This window comes from Populus nigra, chromosome 1, assembly GCF_951802175.1.
Source record: "Populus nigra chromosome 1, ddPopNigr1.1, whole genome shotgun sequence".
NCBI classification, from domain to species: Eukaryota; Viridiplantae; Streptophyta; class Magnoliopsida; order Malpighiales; family Salicaceae; genus Populus; species Populus nigra.
The window spans coordinates 43,905,204-43,927,440 of NC_084852.1; the positions used below are offsets into that span (position 1 = coordinate 43,905,204).

Here is a 22,237-nt window from a genome sequence, read left to right on the forward strand (position 1 = left end):
AAACATGGTTTAATAGTGAAGGGCCTTCCATTATTTATTTGTTTTAATTTTAGTTTTTGAATTTGTAATTTCTTACAAATAAAAAGTTTTTTTTCTGTTAAATTGAATATATCAACTCGATGTTGGAATTTTATTGAGACCATCTTAATCACAAAAAGATAAATAAAAATAAATTATCAACCTCAAAGTGATAAACCTTGAGTTTTTTTAAAATTTTCTGGCAGCAAAAAATTATAATTTACTATATTTTTTATCTATAATTTTAGTTACTTAATTCTTTGAAATCCAATTATTATTGGATCAACAATACAGTTGATCCCAAAGGTATTGTCGTCTACTCATTTTATCAATCCTAGATGTCACTTCTTCTAGAAAGATTTGACGGGAAAACCTTTTTTTTTATTATTTTTTTTCTAACAATGCTAGTAGAAGTATGGTGCGACACCGTTCGTACTTTATGTTCACACTTAGGGGGCTCTTGCGGTGTAGAGCGCAAGCAGATGGTGACACGTTCGTACCGAACGATGATGCTCCGATTTATTAAGATACTGAAGATTTTTAATAACCTCATTCGCCAGCGCATAACAAACCATGTTTTTAAAAAATTTAATTTTTTTATTAAAATTTAATATGATTTATATATTTTAAATTATTTTAATATATTAATATCAAAAATAATTTTTTAAAAATAAAAAAATTATTAACATATATTTGAGCATGAAAAATTATTTAAAAAACAACAATTATTACATTGATAAACATACTCAAAGCATTAACTTGGTTTTTTTCAAAAAAAAAAATTTAACACACTACACTTAAAAATTTGAAGGAATAATACTATTAATTTTTTTTAATAAAATAATATAATTTGATTTTATTATATTTTAAAAATATAATATTTATTAAATATCACGTTTATAAAACACTACAACAATATATACAACGTTTCTGTAGCGTATCATTAACAAAGCGCGACAACTAGAGCCGATCGATCGATGCTTGGGCAGGCATGTTTAAATTCGTACATGTTTTTTGCTCTGAATTTTCTAGAGCCGATCGATCGATGCTTGTAAAAATTGATTAAATGCTTATCATGGCCTGTGCTCTTGAACACGCATCTTCAGGTAATTCGATTCTTAGGGTTTGGGGGTGAAGTTTTGGGATATTTTTAGTTTAATGGATATAGTGCTAAGTTGAGGGACATTATGACAAAGAAGCCTAAAGCAAAGGAGTTGAACAACCCTAATCTACTTTACTAATTTCCAGACAACTATTTAATTAATTGCTAATTAAATTAAGGTTTAACCTCTCTTTTTTTAAGGTTTTAATTTTTTTTATATTTTTATATTTTTTATGTGTTGATATAATAAATAAAATTTAAAAAAATAATAAAATATTATTTCTATGTATTTCTAAATAAAAACAGGTAAAAAAATGACTTAAGCTACACTTTTAAACAGTTGCGAGAGAAACTTGGAAGAGAAGAACCGGCCGTTACCCAGCGTTTTCTTTACAATTCGAAGAGTCTATCGCGCGGCATGGACATTATTTCGCGCGACTCCATTCTGTCATATGTAGTTACCCAGCGGATTTTTCTTCTTTTATTTAAAAGTACTTCTTCTATACACAATCATAGCTTCTTGAATTTCCGATGAAGATGACTTACGGTTTACTGGATAGCATGGTTCCCCACTACCTCCCACTACAACACGACTCAACAGGTAACTACTTCTGTACTTACAATTGTTGTTGGATCTACGAAAAGACTTGTCAATCGTTTCTTTTATATTATCTTCAATGATTGATCATATCTGGGGTTACCCTGTTTCCACTTTTCTCATGCAAGCTTCATTGTTGGGTTTTTTTATTTTTTCTATGTTTGGCATGATGGATGAACAACTGAGGAAGGAAATAAAGGATCCTTCCCTATGCCTCGCTTGTAATTTACAATCTGTCCTTTGCTTTTCCTTGTTTTTGGAATAACAAGATGGATGGGTTTCAAAATCCATCATTTCTCCTTTTCATACTTTTATTTTACCGTAACCATCCTAACATTAATGGAAAGATGTATTTTGAGGCTTAAGAATGAATGCGTGCTCGTTTTATGTTCATGCTTAGTGGTAGTTTGCTCGCAATTTTAACAAACTCATCTCACAAATTACTTTGCTTGATGGTAGTTCACGTTCTAGAGTTATTCATAGAGAATTGTTTGTACTGTTAGTAAGATGAGTTGTTGTATGGGCTCAGAGGAAACAAACATGCTGACCGTACTGCCTCAACATATGTTGGCCCAACCAGGAGTACCACAGCATGGAATAAATATTGCTGCAACTCCAGAAGATCAAAAGGAGAAGAAAAGAAAAATCGATGCCAAGTATCGACAACGTTGTAAGGTACTATAGCACTGTACCTTCTGGTCTTCCTCAAGTGAAGCAAATAGCTAGAGAAATCATGTTTTTTCTATATATATCTCTTAATTTCTTTTTGGCAGATAAGGAAAGAAGAGCTGGGGATTAACTTGCAAATTCTTCGGGAAGAAAATGCTCATTTGAAGAGGGAGAATGAGTCTTGTAGGAAAGAAAATGATTCAATGGCTCAAAAATTGCAGTCAAAAGAAGTTGAAATAGGGAACCTTAAAAGAGATATTGGCAACTCAAAGAAAGCTATTTCTAATCAAGAAAATCTGTTGGAGTCACTGTCACAAAACCCTTTTGTGCAACAACTAATGGTGCATCTCTCTCTCTCTCTCTCTCTCTCTACACACACACACACACACACACGTATGTATGTATCTATATCTATATATATATATATATATATATATATATATATGTGCATGTGCATGCATGCATGTATGTGTGCGGGTGTTCTTTTTTTTCTTGCACCCATCCCCTTAAAATTATTCATCTAGGCTGAGCTGATTTATTTGTTGGTATTACACTGTTGCTGTTTGGGCATATGAATTAACACTTATTAATATGCCTCATTTAGGCTTCTTGAATTCTTCAGATTGCGCGAGACAAAACTTTTAATGAGTAGTTGATAGCTAGATATGAAGAAAGTGTCTATTGGTGATTAGTCTTAAAAGCTAATGGTGAATCCCTAACTATTACTTATATTAACTATGTAAATCTGTGATGATCCACCCATGAATGTTGATGGATATTGATCCATCATAAATTATCAAGGAGAATACTGAGGATATCATTAAATTTAAGATACAATTGGTGCCTTACTGCCTCCTTGGTTCAGTCCAGTTATATGGCTGTTGGTGAATCTGTATGTATTACTTTAGCATCTCTACAAATATCGGTGATCATGATGATATATTCATGAATGGTGATGGATGTTGATCTGTCATAAAATTAAGGAGTAAGTTGAGGATTATATTAAATTATAAGATACAATTGGTTCCGTTCAGTTATCTGGTTTTTTGCCTATCTCTTGCCTTGGTTCAGTCTATCTGTCTCTCGTGTATCACTTCTGTGGTCTTACTTCGTTGGTTTCATCTTTACTGCTATCCTGTGCAATCATGTCCATCCCTTCTGCTCTAGCTGGATATTGAAATTTTTATTTGTTGAGTTTCACTAAAATTCTTAAGTTGCTGACTTGAAGTGCCTCCAGTTGAATTCCTTTTTTCCCGTCTTCCTCAAAGCTGGGTCAATCTTTGCAGCTTTGTGTTTGATTTTTGTCTTAAATCCCAAGATCTTTTTATAATTTGTATTCCTTTATCTTCGTTGAGCAAAATTTCTGAAAAAAAAGAAGCGATTATAAAATTTGCAGCCAATTACACATAATAGGAAGCTATTGATCACTTTGCTTAAATCTTCAGGGCTTGTAGCTAGGCTTCAAGCATACGACTGTATATATCCTTGTCTTTCTATTGTTACGATGATGCCTAATCAGGCAAGTCAATGTTAAGAATACATTTCTAAAAGGTAAGTTGGATGAAGAGGTTTTGTACTCTGCTGATGTAATGTTAATTCTATTTTTCTTTACATATTTGTAAATCAGATGAATCTTATGAGTTGTATTAGTTCCATGAGTTTGGTTTCAGGGTTTTAGTCTAGTCTCTATTGCCCTGGGTTTCTAGTGCAGCCATGCCAATCTATCTGGGACTATTTTCACTTTCCACTCAACTCTAACATTTGATGCATCTGTAGTTAGTTGAAGTGAAAATATAGCTTGAGGTTCTAGTGTTTCCATCACACTCACATTCTGATGTAAGATGATTTTTTTGTAATGCTAGGTAACTGATTAGCTTTAATGATACTGTGTGGCAAATCACATACTGATTTTGTTTCTATAGAACAAATCCTTCGATTTACTTTGGGTCCTCTTTGTATTGCTAAATACCGGTTACAGTGATAGACATGTTAGCGACCATTGTCTCATATCTTTTTTTTCTCGGTAAAATTGTGGTTGCAAATGTTTCTACCTGTATCAAGCTAGTGAACTTGTGGATGACAATGCTTTCTTTACTGTTGTAGCTTGGACCTAACCAACTTGAGATGGTGCTGCTAGAAAATGAACGCAATATGCTGTGTCAAAATGCCAAGTGGGATAATTGGGCATCTGAAAGAATACAACTTTTGAATGAGATTGAGAAACTGGGACAGCGGAATATGGTGCTCAAAATGCAAAATCAAGCTTTAGGTGACAAGATACTGAACCAAAAAGACTGTTGCATTAAACTCAATCCAAGAAAGTCAAAGATGACAACCACCACTTGCAATCATTGCCAGCCAACTTCTCAAACCGCCAATCATCAGCTATCAGCCGTCTTCGTAAACCGCCAACAACCTTTACAAACCGCCAGCCGCATTCACACCACCGCCAACTAAGATTTTTTTTACTTTCAATTTATTTATAAATAGATAGCTAAGTTTATGTTATAGTGTGTGAGAAAGATAAGAGAGAAATACTAAAGAGAAAGAGAGGGTGTGTATTAAAAGTTTTTGTTTATTTTATAAGCTTTTTGTTGTTGAAATAAAATTTATTAAAATAAAATAGTATGTTTTATTCCTTTTGAGTGTTTCAAAGTCACCACCAGTTGTTTTTTCAACTAATAAAGACTATAGGAGGAAGCATGAGAAGGTACCATTAAATATTTTGCAAGGATTATTTGCATAGTTTCACGCAAAAAGTGCTTGCAAACTTTCTTCTCGTACAATAGTTAGCTAGATGTATTTTTGTAGTTTCCTTGTGCCAAGTTTCTCAGCAAGCATACGTGGTTTCCTAGCTCTATGATCATTTCCATTACTGTTCTCTCTCTCCTGTGTTCAAGTGCTCAAATCAGGAACCACGAGCTCAAAAAGAAATTTGACAGAAGGAAAATTTTCACGACATATAGCTGGCTTTGCTGACAATGGCGGTAGTCATTGCTTTGTTGGTTTCATTTTTTGAAATAAGTGATTTAATAAACTTCTTTTTTTTATTATGCAACTTGTAAAGACATCTAATTGAAACAGTTTTAAGAGACTTGTAATGAAATGTGGCTCGTATGACTAACTTGAAGATTATATATATCTCTAGAATGTCTGTGTCATGTCATGTCATGCATCTAAATGTTTGGATTTCTATAAACTTACAAGGAGGTTGTATTGGATTAGTGATCTTGTACCTGAAATTGCCACTCTCCCTCTTTTTTAGTGCAGTAGCCATTCACAACAGAGAACAGTTGGCCTCAAGATTTTTTACTGAGGGCTCATACTGATGACTGTGCTCGTGTGCAGGATATTGAGAGGCAATTTCTTCTAAAAGGGACATCAATTTGCTGATGTGGTGGTTAGGGGTTAGAACCAGTTGTGACAAATGGAGGATGTTTTTGGTAATTTGATTTCTCGTAAATTTATTTATTTATGAAAAAAAATGGGATCGGGTTTTTTTTTTTTTAATTTGAACTTTAATTTTAATTTGAGGATGACTCCATTACAAATTGTAAGAATACTCCATCAAAAGTTATTGTAATTGATAAATGGGGTTGGGGAACAAAGGGTGCTCGTCCTTTTTCTTATAGATAGAAAAAAAGTTCCCCATATTTTCTTAATAGTAGCCTATTGGCCATTTATAATTTCTCTTAGATAAGATTTTTTAAAATTTATCTGCTATCAACCGATAAGATCTTTAAAAATTTATCGGCCAATAAAACCAAGTCCTCAACAACAGGTTAAAAGGGTTGTGTTTCACATGGTACCGCAGTGACCTCGTCAAACAATGCAGCGCTTTGTGTAGTCTTCGTCAATGGTGGATACTACCTTCATTTTAAAAAGAACTCAGCTCGCCCATGATTCCTCACAACCATATCTCACCAACAAACCCTCAAATTAAATGCATTCAGCCGTCCAGTTCAGATGCTATTCATCAGAAACTATGAATATTTCTGCTGGTGCTAACAACTGTTCTGGTCTTGACATTATTATGGGTACGTGAATTTGTTTTGAATCTGTCTTTAGCTAGAATTTTTCCCTTCGTCTATGCTTATCTTGGATTTTTTATAATCTTCAGGAAGGGGAAGAAAAGAAGAGTACAAAATATTGAGGACATGCAGCACAGTAAAGACAACGCTTGGTTTGGCCGAGTGGGTGATTTTAGAAAAAGAAAACAGGATGCTCGGACAGACGAAACATGCATGCTTTTCTGTCAGATTATATGCAAATCTGAACGACACCCTGTAAGGTACAACTCTGTATTGAACAGTTACCTTAATTTGAGACTGATGACGAAAAATTGTCATTAAGAATCGTTATTTCATAGATTTGTTTTTCTAGACTGGATTGATTTGAGCTGCAGATGTAGTTCTACCTTCCTTTTTCTAATTTTGTTTTAAAATTTAATTTCCTTCTTACTAACTATTTTATTCCCAAAAAAAAAAAATCTTATCTACAATCAAGATGATAATAAAAAATTGTGTTTCAAACGGTGTTTCATGAAAATTAATTTATTTAAAAAAAATTAATTTTTTATATTTTAAAATTGTTTTGATATTTAAAATTGTTTTGATGTGATAATATTAAAAATTATTTTTTAAAAATAAAAAATAATATATTTTTAATATATTTTTAAATAAAAAATATTTTAAAAAACAACCACTATCTTTGTTTTAAACACTTCTTAAAACATAAGATAGTTAGTTCTGCTAAATATTAATTATCGTACAAGGTTTTTATATGGAGTGTTATATTAATTGGACAGTTTCATGGAACAAATGTTTTATTTTTATTTTATTTTATTTCAATTCAAGAACTAATTAATGGCACCGATGCTATTAATTAGGAAATTATGAATAATTTATATATGATGGTTTATGACTGCTACCAAAATTTGAATCCTGGTAAAAGAGTAAAATGTAACGAAACCAAACAAGGAGCTTTGATCGATCTATCAGTGAATTATATTTTGATTTGCTTTTCGAAAATGAAAAATGTCAGATCCGAGTGACGATCGAGGGGACCGACGTGTTGTCTTTTTCATTTTAACTTTCCACGATTTTAGAATCTTAAGTAATGATGTGATTTTTCTTTTCTTTTCTTCCTTCAACATGATCAAGACATCTCTCGTAATTGAAGAAATGATAACTTAATTAAAACTAGTGCTAGTGATGATGATACCAAGGGCTGGAGCAAAGTGATCAGACCCAATTAATAGTATAATCATGGATCGAAAGTGATGCGCCTCTTCATCTATGCATTAATTAATTATAATATGAACTCTGAAACGTTCATAAGGTTGATTAAGAGATCCTCCTGATGTACTCTCTGAGTTACACAGACCACTGAGATTTAAAAATTTTGATGATAGTTTTTAATAAGATATTATAAATATTATATTTTATACCTTAAATGTTCTTATATTTGTAAATCATTGTAGTTTAATTGTAAGGGTATTTTTAAAAAAATAGGCTAGACGTTTAGAGTAAAAGAAGGTTTATATAATTAATATATTTAATCAGTGATTTTTATGAATTCATGATATCCAAAGAAGCTGTCCACTTTTCTTAACATTATGAACCACATCTTGAAACTTGGCATAATAACTTTCAGTCTGCTTACCAACAATTTTGTATAATCCATGCCCTAATCCATTACAATACTCGAGCGCATAATTCCAGTTACCTTGGAACATATCCTAAAACAGGATCCAGATTTGTCACTTTATTTCGAAACACTGATCAGTGGCATTGCAGTTGATTTAATTAATTTGCTGCAGAATTAGAGAAACGGCAAAGGAATACCATGTTGCTCATGCTGCTGCTGCTGCTGCTTTTAGAAAAAGTATTGGAGGTTCGACATGAGCAGCAGCTGCTGCTGCTTTTAAAAAAAGTATTGGAGCTTTGACCACCTTGTTTAACAATTAGGTTTCACCTCGCACGTTGTCGATCACGTCCTCATGGGCCTCGCAGACGATGTTCATGTCTACACCCATTATTGAATATTACTCGGTGCCAACTACGCGCGCACCATCTGCAGGAAGAAAGCGACTCCCACTCCAATAATTAAAATCTATCCACAAGACTCTCTTTATGAAGAAAAAAGACAGGTGCTCCTAAAACCCATTCACACTCTTGGTATACTATATGATTACAATGAATTATGGGACCCCTTGATCGGCACTGTAATTTGATATATATATGCATGGTCGGCGTTATTTCAAGTTGAAATGAGGTATACTCTTGGTTTTTTTTTTTTTGTTTTTGTTTTTGAAGGGAGAGATGTTTTTAAATATTTAAACTAACTGATTGATTTGTGGAAAGGTTTTTTTATTGTCAATAAGCTCGGTTAAGAAAAACAATTACTCTCTTTTGCTTGTCAATATTCTGTGTGTCTTTTTGCTAGAGCTTGAGGGTTATCTAACTTTATTTATTTAATATAAAAAAATAATTACTTACAAATATAATTTTTGGTCTCTTAACGCGCATTTCTTTCAAAATTTGATATTGTAAATCGTTTTACAGATTAAAAAAAGAAAAAGAAAGGAGAAACTCGATCGAGAGTACTGACGAGCTGCCAGCAAGAGTACTAGCTAGTTGGATTTGGAAAGGTCATGGATTGAATTTTTATTTAATTTTATCTACTGACTTAGAAAATTATGGGTTTTTTGATTAAGTGGGCCATGGTCAAATTTGGGCACCAAAAGGGTGGGTTTTTTTTTTTCTTCCCAATCTTATGCACTAGCTAGCTATGATATCGGGTACGTGGCGCCAATGGTGGCCTCCTCTTTGTTTTTTGTTATTATTAAACTCAACATCCTTGTCCTTAATTAACTTCTACTACTACAGCCCCGTTTTAAGGGCGAGCGACAAAGAACGAACACAAAAGGCAGTGGAACATATATCGCACGATTGTTTATGTCATGGTTATGACTCGATACCTTCATGATGCAAGCATGTCGTGCGCGCCCGATCGATTTCTTTCTATATCGCGCGTTTTCGCACAATTTACCTGAAATAAACGGACCTTCTCGATCTCTGGGACGGAGACGTAAGAATTATTTTCTCTCCTATTTGTTTGCGTGGTTGTATCCTTTTTTGTAGTTGATTTCTGTTTGCTTTCAATTTTCTACAAGTAGGAGCTAATGGATCAGCTCAATTTGTATTGGACAGGAGGGGCTGAACTGCTAGATATGATGCCTCAGCTTCATAGAAGTAAGTTGATTCCAAGTATTAATAATTATGCCGACTAGGAGAAAACCAAAGTAGTACTGCATGTGAACTGTAATTAATTCTCCCTACGTCCTGCTCTTTATTTTCCAGGAACTAGTTAGAGTCAAGCTGTATTCGCGTCAGACTACATAATCATATCTGAATATCTGTTTATGTGACAGTGGAGTATGTTCTGTTTCTTATTCTCTATAAGATTACTGATGCTCTTACTCGATCTCTGTTACAATGGCGCTTTTATCTTTATGGGAAACCTTTTGATTTTGAACCTTCTCATGCTTAGCTTTTTATGTTCGTTTCCCTATGTTATCTTTATCTGCTCTTGCTTTGAGGTGCCCTTATATGTTCATTCTCTCTTGCCATGGGTTTCTCCATTGTTCCTAATGTATTCCTTTGCTAGATTATAAAAAATAAAATAAAAAGGGGGTCTTTTTGAAGGGTTTTTTTCCTTCTAAACTTTAATCGCAGCTGGAATAAACACATCTACACTCGATGAAACCGCCGACGGCTATGGAGTGAACCCATTTCCAATCGGGCAGTGCCTATCACCTCTACCTGGAGAGTCTCCTACTGCCCATACTAAGCTGAAAAGAAAAGCTCCTAAAACTCCCAAGGATCCTGAAAAGAAAAGAGCGACTGACAGGGCATATCGGCGACGATGCAGGGTAGTTAACTGATTGTGTCTCTTCTTATCTTTTTATTTAGACTTTTTTCTGTAATTCTTATGTTTTGATCAAATATCATGCAGGAAAATAAAAAGAAAACTGAGCAAGAATTGTTTGTGCTCACTGAAGAAAATAAGAAATTAGATAGAGAGAATGACTACTTCAAAAGGGAAGAAGTTAAGGTGCAAGAGATGGTGCAATCTCAGAAAGACGAAATGACACTGCTACAGAATAAACTTCGCCAACAGAAGGCCCAGAGTCAGAGGCAAAATGTAGTCGTGGATGTGCTTTCGAAGCAAGTAGTGAGTGTTTCTTCTTACCTCCTGCGTTTTTCACTTTGCCGATGATCACCACATTATACATGCAATAATCTAGATCAAATTATCTGAGCTAGCTAAGTGGTGGTAATTAACTGCTGGAATCTTGTTTGACATCCAATTTTCTGTGTCATCCATTTCATGGGCTTATTATGTTTACAAAAGGAGAGGGTAGCTCCTCTCTTCTCACCACAACAAGATTATATCAAACCTGAGGAAAGGTCATGGCTTTCCCTCTCCCCTACTGAGTAAGATATAGAGAGTCGTGTGCCCTAATTAAGTTTGGTGAAGCCTCATTCAGATCGCTAAAGACTAAATCATAAAAGAACAAATTAATAAGTAATCGACGTGGAAGAAATCACGAGTGGTTGTGAGATTTTTTATATGTAAGTTGAGAATCTCACATTAATTAATTAAAGATACTCACCTTTTTAGTGAATGCAACATGAATCCAATATGAGGTAATTCTTTGGCATGCTTTAATAATTAATTAGAAGTTTAGGGTTATGCTTGTCCAAAAGTCTTCGGTACTTTGTCTCCCTAGCTAGCTAGCAGTTATATTAAAAAAAAAAAAAATGGTTGTTTGTGTGTGTTTGTGTGTGTGTTTCTAGCTTGATGAAACTTAGCGTTTCCATTGCTATTTTTAATAGCTGAATCTCCCTCAAGCTTACACGAGGAAGTGAACTCGGTAATCATCTCACGGGCGTTTCCATTTCTTTCTTTTGATTGCAGGCTAGTATCGAAGATAATATGGATCCTCAGCGCGAAAATAAACGGCTGAAATTAGAAATGGATTTGCTGATTAAGGAGATTAACAACGATGACTATTTAAACCTCATTCAACTTCGAGCAAAAAACATAAAACTAGAACAAGAGAAGAATGTTCTCCAATTGATTATTGATGCCTTATGTGCAAAGATAAACAAGGATAATGACCTCGACTTATTCTAAAAAAAAAGGATAATGACCTCGAACCAAAGCAAGCATCCTAATTAAGGTAACATTTCTACCTTGTAACTCCTTTTGTTTTGCTTTTTTTTTTTAATCTTTTCGATCTTCGTAGTTTTTATGAATTATCAAATGTATTTTAGTATTTTGTTGCTAATTTTTTGAGTTTAATTTCCTGTGTTAAGTTTTCTAATCAAGAAGCGAATCACACGGATGTAGAATTTATATGATTTATCTGTTTAATGTAGAACACTTTTTCTTTACTTTCTAACTTTTACATTACTAAAAAATATATATTTTCAGTGACTAGAATATATCATTAATGATAATATAGTCATTAACTCTTCTTGTTGTACGAGGCTCCAAAAATCTTTTTTTATAGAGAAGAATTTTTAGGATTCTGCGAACTACTGATCCGTGAAACCCCTCTTTTAATTTAACTATGAGTTCTTTATTCTAAGCACAACCATTGCTTATAGAAATTAATCATCTTTGAATACAAAAATTCCAGGTACTGAGCTACAAAGTAAATGGATAGAGGGGGTGTGCTGACAGGAGAATTAAGAGGCTACAGGAATTTATATACCCAAGGATGTGACCTAATGTATTCTTAGAATTGCATGACCTATTTATATACCCAAGGATGTGACCTAATCATCATGTATGAAGGGTGTTCTTAGATTTTAGCAGCAGTGTGTTTTTGGTTCTCTTACCAGAGTATCAAGAAGTTAATAAATAAATTGGAATTTGGAGGTTTTGATTTGCCTTTTAAATTGGTAATCTCTCTTGTACTTAGTGTATCTAAATCTCACTGGTTTAGGCCATCTTATAAGCCTACTACTATCGTTCATGTGCACCGGTTTCCCTCATTTGATGGATGGATAAAATTGACAGTGGTGGAACCAGCAAGAATGATCCGTATAGGGCATGGGATATTTCCTTGGGGTATTTCATGGCAGGATTTGCAGCTGGATTGGCTATGGAATTTGGGAATCAGATGTTTGCATCTTAAAGTAGCTTCCCAAGTGGTTAAACATGTTTTGGAAGATGATCAAGGACAGGGCAGGCCTTTATGCTATTTTTTCAAGATAGGTATAAATCTTCCACGCAGAGACTGGAGGGCAGAAATCTCTCCAGTGTAAGGGGAGTCTAGCTCATGTGCTGATAGACTTGTGAATTAATCTTGATGTAAATCTTGATATATATATATATAAGACTTAACTTTTTGGTGGAGTCTCTCGTGAAGGACCAATCTGGTTTCCACTTTGTAAGGAATTTTAATTACAAGAACTGATGTTCTCAAGCCTTACAGTGCATCTGTAACTATTTTTAATGTTGCTCTTGAAATATTTTTTATAATAGATTGAGAAAGCCGGAGGATTCGGAGAAATAAATCTGAATATTTGAGCTAGAGGTGGCTTTTATTTATTTTCATTTTTTTGAAGAGTATAACGATCGAATAAATCTGGGTTTTGGTGACTTCGAGCTTGAACCCTATAACCAAAATATGAGCCTCAAGCATGTAAGATTTTTCTCCTAAAAACCCTGGATTTTGAAAGGGTGGCTGTGGCGTATCCGTCAAGTTAAGGAGAGATCTATTTAGGTTGAGATATGAAAGGGGTAAATTTAGAAAATTATTTTATTTCTAGTTAACAATTTTTATAGAATTTTACAATAATAAATTTGTTCCAGAAATAGTAATTCAATTATTAAATCGATTCACTTGGATTTACTTATATAAATTAAATTCAAGTACTAGGGGATTTTAAAGTATGCAAGTGGGCTCCTTTTCTTTGTTTGGCTCTCACCCTTTTCTATCCGGAAATATAAGATTGAGATAGCACCTAACAAAACAAAAGTTAAAAAAAAAATAAAGTTCAAATATCAATTCCTAATAAATCAAAAGAGAATATAATAACTTTATGGAAAGCAAAATAAAAAGGAAAAAATTTTAAGCTTAATTTCTAGTAAATAAAATATTGTAGGACAAGAATCAAGGAAGAATATAATTAAAAAAGATAAAAAAAAAAAAAACTCAATTTGAGCCCACCCAAATCAAGATGCAGAATTTTTGACTTAGTCTTAATACCAAGGTAACTGAGTTCGAAAGCAAAATGAATAAAATCATAAACCTCAATTATCAAATAATCTAATGTTGAATAATAAAAAAAATAATTAAAAAAACAATGAAAAAAATATAAATAAATCCAAGTTAACTTGCTAATCCAGCTAGCAACTATAGGCACAGAATCAAGATAACCTAATAGAAAAGAAATGAAAAAAAAAAGTACAAAGACTAATTTCCAATAAATAAAATGTTAAGGATGAAATTAACATAAAATAATTTAAAAAATAACAAAATTAAAATTCAACCACGTTAAGCTTTGAAACCAACGACTCTTGTCATGAACCTTGAACTAACTTCATAGAAGGCAAACCATAAAAAAAAAAAAAAAAACTAAACTAAAAAAAAAGATAAAAAAAAATCAGCCTTAAAAAAGAGAGAAAAAAAACTAGGTGATCCTCATAAATTTGGTTTAATCTCTAAAACTTACAATGTGTGAAAATCTTAGAACCGAGTTCAATCATGAAACTTAATTATCAACCAATTTATTTTTAAAAGACAAAATCATGAAAAAAATATCAATATAAAAAATTTGTCAAAGGAAAAAAGATAGCAATAAAAAGAAAGGAGATCGATCAAATTTGATAAAAAAAAAACTCAAGAAGGATAAAATTATAAAAAGAAATCTAAAAAATAATCACAAACAAAACACATGATGATTAAAAGAATAGAGACAAAATTTGCAAGACTAAAAAATAGTAGGAGGTAAAATTAAAAAAAAAACATTTATAATTTAAAAGAATATTCAAAATTTTAAAAAATAGTAATTAAAATGACAGAGACCAAATGCCAAGAAAAAATAAATTGCAGGGGCTGGTCTGAATTTTTGTATACGCTAATGTTGAATTCAAGGAGGAGAGAGAGATAGAAAAAAAATGAATATTGATGATAAACCAGACGCATATTTGGTGCGCACGTCGCTCATCGTTGAGGGGGCGCTGAGACCTTACAAACACTTTTATTGATGAACGTGTTGTTCTATCATGAAGGGGATGTCGAGGCCTTTCAAACACTACCATAAAAGACAATGTTTAGTGGTCGACAACTTAGCACCCTTCTCCTGAAGGATGTGGGGGTTCGTCCACTCACGTAATGTGCATGCTCCAAAAAAATGCTATAAAAGAATTATATTGATTTTGTCTTCAAGATTAATAAAGTAATATTACTATTTTTAAAGAAAAAAATAAAAAGAGTACAACACTGATTATTGAAAGGTATTATTTTTTTTATTGTAGGGATAAATCAATAATTTTACTGTGCACAGCAAATAAAATTACTAACCTAACCCTACACAAATTATTAAAGACCACCTTTCCTCAAAAGCTTAGTTTAAATTTTTTTTATGCTATGGGTAATTTCATCAGATCACAATGAACAAGTATAGCTACAATAATTTATCCTTCTCCTTTAGTTTTTTTTTTTAACTTTAATATCAATATCTTACTATTGTAAATTTATAATTATATTTAAAAGCAAGTTAATTTAGTCAATCTACTAGTTACTATACTCACCCTACGATTCGAGTAGGATTTTAAAGTATTTTTTAACAAAAAAAAAAGGCTACAACATTATAAATAAAATTTTTGGTTTCACAAATTTTTAATTAAAAAATATAAAGACAATATTCATGTTTAATAGAATAAATAAAAAATAAAAAAAATTAATAAATCAAATAATAGTCATAAACGTTGCTTGAAGCTAATCTTCTTTGTAAGGAAAAAAAAATTAATGCACTGCTAATATTTTATTTTATTTTGGAGTTTAATTCTACTCACTAAATATATATGATTTTTATTTTTATAAATAAACTATACAAATACGACTTGTTTATTTAAAAATTTGAGATGGAAAGAAAGTTCAAGAATAAATTATAGAAACAATTCAAAACATCAATTGATATATATATATATATATATATATATATATATATATATATATAAACTTAAATTTTAAAAAAATGAAACAATTAATAAAAAAATTAGATTAAAAAAATGAAAATGCAAAAAAAATAAATAAAAATGGCCCGCATGCCAGTGGCCTACAAGGAAAGGCCTATGCATAAATGATCCTAGCATAGCATGTTGTTCCTTAATGGCGGACGACGTGTTTTTTATTTATTTTTAAACTGATGACATGTTTATCCAGCTTGGTAGATGATGTGTTATTCGTTTTGGTATTTTACTATCAGCTCAACAAAAACTAACTAAATAACTTAAATACCCTCAGCTTCAGTAACCTTGAAACTAACAGATCAATTATATATATATATATATAAACTAATTTTATATCTTAAAAAAGTTTTGTTTTATATTAAAAAGAAAAGAAAAGAGAGAGTTTAAGGCTGCTAGTGTTTAATTTTCTAAGGCGAAGAAGAAATGATCTATTTCTTAGAAAAAATATAATCAAAATTCTTGGATGGAGAATTAAAATAATTATATTAGAATTAAAGCTATTTATTTTATTTTAAAAATTAAAAATTAATTATATTAAAAGAATTAAAAAAATCATTAGTTAGGTTGATGATTTATCGATGTTAAGAGAATTTAAATTATTTTATATATAAAATATAGGAGGAAACTTGAAAAAAGATACTTGATCTCAAATATATCAAATCAAAACTGAATTTGAAAAATACAAGAATGAATTTAACAATTTAGCTAAAAAAAGAATTACCTTAAGAAAAGGGGTGGATATTCGTCTTTGGATGAGCTTCAGAAAGCGACCTTATTGGGCCTATGGTGTACAAGTCTGTGGTTGCGGTCTAACACGTGGCATTCGATCCAAGTTTCTGGAATTCTAAACAACAACTAGCGTGGTCCATGGAGTTGTTCGAGCGAAGTCGTCCAATTTTCCAAAGTGGACGTGCGATATCGAATGGCTTTCGCGCGATTTGACTGAGCAGTCTGGCTCACAGGTTTTCTGATAATCTCTCTCGATATTTTTATTTTCAAGAACTGAAGTCTCTTCATCTCCCCCTACAGAAGGCGAACCCTATGAAATGGAGGGTGCCACTGCCAGCTTCTGGAAAAGAAACCTTCTTCAGGATCTCTTCGATATAGACAGTAAGTGAAAATCGCAGCTCAATCATCCCCACAATATTGCATTTTCTTTTGACTAATTCCGCATCTATATTGCTTGCTTCTCTAAAGGTTCGCGCGTGTTCGTTTAAAATTTAAAACGCAGGGGAATTGAATGCATCGGTGTTCTTGGAACCAGCTCCTAGTGTGTCGTCGTCGGCCGAACTAGCTATTAATCCGTTTCAAAACACGACTGATACTAATCGTAAAAGAAAAGTTTCTGGAGCTACTAGAGATGAAGCAGCTGAGAAGAAAAGACTGGTCGACAAGGCATATCGTGAACGATGCAAGGTAAGAGACTCCTATTCTCTTCTCTTTGGATTCATAGCAGAATCTCAACTCAATTGTTTCGTTCTATAATATGTAGATCGAGGTCCTGTTTGCTTATTATCCATGGAGTATTTGATTTAAGTTGTTTCCCTTTTCTTTTTTCTTTTTAAGTGAATGGAAATAATTTGTATTGAATTAATACGAACATATTACTTTTAAATTTGAGTAGAAAATTAACATATTTTTTCAAAAAATAAATTCATCCATTTTATCTCATAATAATTGGAATCAAAGAACTATGAAAAATAACTTTTATTTTCTCTTAAAATATGAAAATTCATTTAAAATATTGTTATAGCATTCTTATTTAAACAAATTGTGACTCGAATTCAAAAGCTACTTATGAAAAGTATTTTTTTGTTGGGATCCAGAGTTCGTTCAAAGCATGACATAACTTTTATATATATATATATATATATATATATATATATATATATATATATATATATATATATATATATATATATTTGAGTGAAAATCATATGATAAAAACAATGTAAACTACAAACAAATAGCTGAGGTGGTGAAAGTGACCTCTATCCTGTAGGATGAGAATCCAATTGTAATCCATTGGAAATGTTTTTTTAATTAAAAATATATTAAAAAAATATTTTTAAAATTAATATATCAAAACAATTTAAAAATATATATATAAAAATTTTAACAAAAAAATTAAAAATTTAAAAAGATATAATTTTAACCGCATTTCTAAATAAAATTTTATTATTGGGAGGGATTTCACCTTCATGCTCCCGGCTTGAAAGGGAATTATTCTCAGGTCAAAAAGCCCCGGGATAACCTTGGTTGAATAAAAAGAAAAAAAAACAAAGTAAACTAGCTACCTGCCATGTTTTTTTTTTTTTGGTTGAAAGAAAACACCTACCTACCGAGTTTATAGACACTAGATTCTTAGATTAGCATTTTTCTCTCCCTTTTCTTTTAAAGCACAATTATATCTGGTTTAAAATTAAATTATATAGTGTTTTTGTCACATATTTTAGATTTAAATCAAATTATGTATTATTTAAAAGAAAACGGTTTCGTTCTAAAAACAATGTAACGCAAAGGATAATAATTAACTACTTTTTTGGGCGGCTTTTTTTAGTTAAAAAAGATGACTTAATTTCTTTATTATTATTTTTTTATACACACATATATTAAGATCATAGTGTTATACAATACTCAGTTTCAAAGCCTTGTAATGCAATTTGCGAGACAAATAATGTTATAATATAATATAATTTTGTGTATTCTTCATTGTATTTATAAATTTTTTATTGAGTAAATAATAGTGATGAGTATGTCTATGCTAATACCCTATATTTTTATTTTTATTTTTTGAACTTAATAATTATTTTAGTAAAATATATCTATGCACATACAAGTTACAAACATTTCATATAAATAAAATATATTTACTTATTGTGTACGTAGTAACTAATTTAAATTAAGGGGCATATGTTTTGTGTAAAATGTTTTACATGAAATAAAGTTTTTGGTATTTAATAATTATGATGTGAGAAATATAGTGGTAATGAAATAATGATGATGTATAATAATGATAAGATGATAATGATGTAATACTTGATGAAGGTTAAGTTGATGTTAGTACAATAACTAACTTAAAATCAAATAATAAATAAAATAATAATGAAATAATGATGATGTATAATAATGATAAGATGGTACCAATCACGATAAAGGTTAAGGTGATGTTAGTAAAATAACTAACTTAAAATCAAATAATAAATAAAATATGCACAACATCATTTATTAAAATTATCTTAATCGTCAATTTATTTTAGGAATTCTTGATAAACAAAAAAAGGTTGTGTTTAGAGTTAATTAATTTTTTTTTAGATTATAATAGTTAGAGATTGTAATCTTCTTATATTGTTAATTTTAAAAGTGTTGAATATTTATATATTTTAGCTTTTTAACAATTATATCGGACATAGTTATTAAACCACGACCGGCCTTGCGGGTTGATCCGGGACCTGATAATGAGACCAGTCTGAGTAAGGCAGAAGACCGAGATGAGCAAAAACTTGGTTGACCTGTCGAGTTGACTCGTGACCTGAACAACTTTGCAAAACATGGATGAGACTCTTTTTTTTTCAAATGTGTTTTTTCTCTTAACTAGAGACCTCTTTTTTTATATATTTTTTTAGTTGGTTATTAATCCTTTTCAAAGTTCACTATATAAATTCTAGAAGAGTGTTTTATTTTTTCAATATTGTGTCAATCCTTATTATAACTTACAACAAAGAAAGGCTTTAATTTATTTTGAAGAAGTGATGTATGCATTCTTGGTCTGGCTATCTTGTCATTGTTAAAGAATAATTTAAATTATATTTTGGAATCTCACATGTTTAAGTTATTGGGTTGAGATAGTTTTTTAATATGATATTAGAGTCTTGATGATCAAGTAGTCATGGGTTCAAATTCATCATGTCTATTTATTTGATAAAAATCAAGTACGGGATGATATGAACTTGTACAAATTTCAAGTATAACAAGATATATAAATAATACTCCATCTATAAATCCTTCATACTAGCACTAACATAACCAATGCTCACTCTTAAGTATGACAACAGAACAATTTATTCTTACATATTTATGTTTTTCTCCCTAATCGATTTGTTTCTTGTGTGCAGGAAATGAAAAAGAAGACCGAGACAAAATTGGATGCACTTACCAAAGAAAATGATGGTTTAAGGAGAGAGAATAATTATTTAAAAAATGAAGGAACGCAGCTAGTACAAACTTTGCTACATCAAAAAGATGGGATGAAACAACTTGAAAAGGAATTTGGCCAACTAAAGAGCCAGCTGCATAGACAAAATACGGTTGTGGAAGTGCTCTCGAAACGACTTGTAAGTGTTTCTCCATTTTCTTCCCTTGCTATCTGTCTTACAAAACTACCTGCAGTCTATTAGCAAAAATAAATAAATAACTCAGTAGAGGTTTTAATAGAAGAATAAGATTAGAGAAAGTAAATCGTCACTTTTTTATAGATTGTTTTGTTTTCTTGTAATTATTTCATATGAAATAATTTCACCAACACTCTCTTCAATTGCAACTTATTCTTTAACGTGGATAGTCCATGATCTTGACCTATCATTAAAGGGCATTTGAGAATGGAAGTGCTTAATAGAGCATGAAATCCCTCGTGTACCTCTGGGGGTGCAGAGCTTCAACTACTGGAACAAAAAGAGCTCCTTATTCCAGTCATGAATCCGCCGTCTAAATGTCATTTGAGGAGAATTATTTCCAAGAAGTTCAGGATCTGCCTCCCTACTCAATATGAAAGGAAGTAGGAGTTCATCTGAGAGTCTTAACAGCAGAAGGATTTGGAGAAAGCAGAGCATGCTACGCTAACCAGCATTTGTTGATCTCACCTTCTCCGATTTTGGTTTAACTATAAAGGAATTTATTGGAAGCGTAGTTTCTCAAAAGAATAACGAGGGTCAAGAGCAAGTAGTAGTTTGTCATCAAAGCCAAGCCTTGACCTCGCTAATTGAGAGCCTTCTAATTCTCTTTCCCCAAGAAATTACTTGCTTTTTATAGCAGTCTATCCTTTGATACACTACTTAATCTAGTAGATGATATCAAAGCCACCTGCATAATGGAATTGACTAGTGGAAACTAATTTGCTTCTCCAACGCAGTGCTTCTCCACCACTACGGTGCTCCTGTAATTTCCCTTCACTGTACGTGTAACCAGTTAGGATTCGGGTTCAACAGACTATGTTTCGAGAAAAGGGGCTCCTGCTTTCTCCTGGACAGCGACCGTGTATGTTCTTCAAAAGTTGAAGGCCAGTTGCTGTTAGATTGTTGATTTAATTATCCTTTCGGGGATATAGACAGGCAAGTCATAGGTTATCCCGGTTCTTCTATTTATATGCCCTATACGGTGGCTTGGTTTTACAGGATTAACCACGTTAGGATCTCTTCCGAGCAACAAATTCATACTGGATTCTCGCGTCAATTTTTTTCCTAGTGGTGAAATCTTACGTCAAAACAGATCTTAATAGATAGAAAAATGAGGCTGATGACATTCTGATCAAAAGTGTTTTTCTTTGATTGACTCATTTTATCTATAGGGTAACTATTCATTATTATTTTAATCGTTTTTTGGCCAGGGTGGCTCCGATGATAAAGATCTCCAGCGTGAAAATGCACAGCTCAAACATGACATTAATCTATTAACGAGAAAATTCAACAATCCAGAAAGCTTGAGTGTAATTCAGCTTCGAGCGAAAATTGCTATGTTAGAAATTGAAAAACACTCCTTGCAAGTGATAGTCGATGCTTTATGTGAAAAGATAAACAACGAGAAGGACCAGCTTGGGCTGCAGAACTAGCATCACAAGGTACTGGTTAATTTAACGCTGTAGGTTCATACAAATTTTCAGAATTAATTGCTTCGCAATATATATATTATTCTGATGACTGAAAAAGATGTTTGATCCACAGAAGCGGAACGTTGACAACAAAGAGAGAGGTCTCCCGCCGCTCGCAGTTCTGCACGATTTATTTCACTACAACCTGTGGTAATATATATATTTCAGGCACTTGAAGTATAAGAGATTAAACAAAATAAAATAAAATAATTGCCTGAAGAGTCAGTGGAACCATTATCATTATTAATGTACGTATGCATATTTGCCAACTTCTATTAATCTATTATAATTCCAGTTGCTGAATGTGTTGCCTCATGTTCGAATCAACATGTTGTATCATATTTTTAGCTCTTACAATCAATAGTTTTTGTTAGGAGTGTTTTCTTAATTATGTTCTTTGGTTTAGATTTTTAATTATTAACTAGCAGGGTCGGTTTAGCTCCTGTTTAAATAACTTTATTATATGTTATTTTTCATCCGATTTTGATATTTAAAAATCTTATTTCAAAGTCTTCTTTATAAAATTTTAAGACCCGAAGAATTTTGTTGTCTTTCACTCTTCATCAGGTCAGTAAAATTCAAAGAGATGCTACAATATATCAGCACAAGGACAAATGCTATGCTGATCATCCAAATTATCAACGTTCTATGCTCAGCCTAGCATTGAAACATGCACCCAAAATACTATAAAATTAATGATGTTACATCC

The 22,237-nt window shown here is 31.9% G+C and overlaps 3 protein-coding genes across 13 annotated transcripts; all 3 read left to right on the plus strand.

Annotated features, from left to right (window-relative positions):
• Window positions 1–1,457: 1,457 nt before the first annotated feature.
• On the plus strand, window positions 1,458–6,425 carry LOC133686389 (uncharacterized). Of its 3 annotated transcripts, none has more exons than XM_062106970.1 (4): window positions 1,458–1,721; window positions 2,248–2,393; window positions 2,492–2,728; window positions 5,736–6,425. In XM_062106970.1, the coding sequence occupies exons 1-4, from the start codon at window positions 1,652–1,654 to the stop codon at window positions 5,778–5,780; spliced, it is 498 nt and encodes a 165-aa protein (XP_061962954.1). In that variant the 5' UTR covers window positions 1,458–1,651; the 3' UTR covers window positions 5,781–6,425. The 3 variants fall into 3 exon arrangements, with proteins under 3 accessions (XP_061962954.1, XP_061962952.1, XP_061962951.1); XM_062106968.1 differs by lacking the exon at window positions 5,736–6,425 and adding an exon at window positions 4,491–5,034 and having other exon boundaries at window positions 1,461–1,721; window positions 2,299–2,393; XM_062106967.1 differs by lacking the exon at window positions 5,736–6,425 and adding an exon at window positions 4,491–5,034 and having other exon boundaries at window positions 1,463–1,721.
• On the plus strand, window positions 6,203–12,982 carry LOC133686425 (uncharacterized). Of its 8 annotated transcripts, XM_062106973.1 has the most exons (10): window positions 6,205–6,424; window positions 6,508–6,678; window positions 8,209–8,538; window positions 8,954–9,189; window positions 9,278–9,479; window positions 9,602–9,643; window positions 10,127–10,323; window positions 10,407–10,625; window positions 11,373–11,637; window positions 12,100–12,361. In XM_062106973.1, exons 5-9 carry the CDS (start codon window positions 9,374–9,376, stop codon window positions 11,589–11,591), a joined length of 783 nt encoding a protein of 260 aa, XP_061962957.1. In that variant the 5' UTR covers window positions 6,205–6,424; window positions 6,508–6,678; window positions 8,209–8,538; window positions 8,954–9,189; window positions 9,278–9,373; the 3' UTR covers window positions 11,592–11,637; window positions 12,100–12,361. The 8 variants fall into 8 exon arrangements, with proteins under 8 accessions (XP_061962960.1, XP_061962957.1, XP_061962956.1 ...); XM_062106976.1 differs by lacking the exon at window positions 12,100–12,361 and adding an exon at window positions 12,483–12,982 and having other exon boundaries at window positions 6,203–6,424; window positions 8,954–9,479; XM_062106972.1 differs by having other exon boundaries at window positions 8,186–8,538; window positions 8,954–9,479.
• A 3,559-nt stretch (window positions 12,983–16,541) lies between these two features.
• Window positions 16,542–21,831, plus strand: LOC133695293 (uncharacterized). Of its 2 annotated transcripts, none has more exons than XM_062117227.1 (5): window positions 16,542–16,775; window positions 16,897–17,081; window positions 19,781–19,999; window positions 21,268–21,498; window positions 21,587–21,831. In XM_062117227.1, exons 1-4 carry the CDS (start codon window positions 16,712–16,714, stop codon window positions 21,487–21,489), a joined length of 690 nt encoding a protein of 229 aa, XP_061973211.1. In that variant the 5' UTR covers window positions 16,542–16,711; the 3' UTR covers window positions 21,490–21,498; window positions 21,587–21,831. The 2 variants fall into 2 exon arrangements, with proteins under 2 accessions (XP_061973211.1, XP_061973203.1); XM_062117219.1 differs by having other exon boundaries at window positions 16,544–16,775; window positions 21,602–21,831.
• The last annotated feature ends 406 nt before the right edge of the window (window positions 21,832–22,237 follow it).

What these genes read in the sequence shown, in the direction of transcription:
- LOC133686389 (XM_062106967.1), top strand. Translation starts at nt 1,652, where the DNA reads ATGAAGATGACTTACGGTTTACTGGATAGCATGGTTCCCCACTACCTC. An exon ending in ACTACAACACGACTCAACAG is followed by an intron (nt 1,722 to 2,247) that starts GTAACTACTTCT and finishes GTATGGGCTCAG; the next exon opens with AGGAAACAAACATGCTGACC. An exon ending in CTTTTGTGCAACAACTAATG is followed by an intron (nt 2,729 to 4,490) that starts GTGCATCTCTCT and finishes TTACTGTTGTAG; the next exon opens with CTTGGACCTAACCAACTTGA.
- LOC133686425 (XM_062106976.1), top strand. Translation starts at nt 9,374, where the DNA reads ATGATGCAAGCATGTCGTGCGCGCCCGATCGATTTCTTTCTATATCGC. An exon ending in GATGCCTCAGCTTCATAGAA is followed by an intron (nt 9,644 to 10,126) that starts GTAAGTTGATTC and finishes CTTTAATCGCAG; the next exon opens with CTGGAATAAACACATCTACA. An exon ending in CATATCGGCGACGATGCAGG is followed by an intron (nt 10,324 to 10,406) that starts GTAGTTAACTGA and finishes AATATCATGCAG; the next exon opens with GAAAATAAAAAGAAAACTGA.
- LOC133695293 (XM_062117227.1), top strand. Translation starts at nt 16,712, where the DNA reads ATGGAGGGTGCCACTGCCAGCTTCTGGAAAAGAAACCTTCTTCAGGAT. An exon ending in GGATCTCTTCGATATAGACA is followed by an intron (nt 16,776 to 16,896) that starts GTAAGTGAAAAT and finishes TTTAAAACGCAG; the next exon opens with GGGAATTGAATGCATCGGTG. An exon ending in CATATCGTGAACGATGCAAG is followed by an intron (nt 17,082 to 19,780) that starts GTAAGAGACTCC and finishes TCTTGTGTGCAG; the next exon opens with GAAATGAAAAAGAAGACCGA.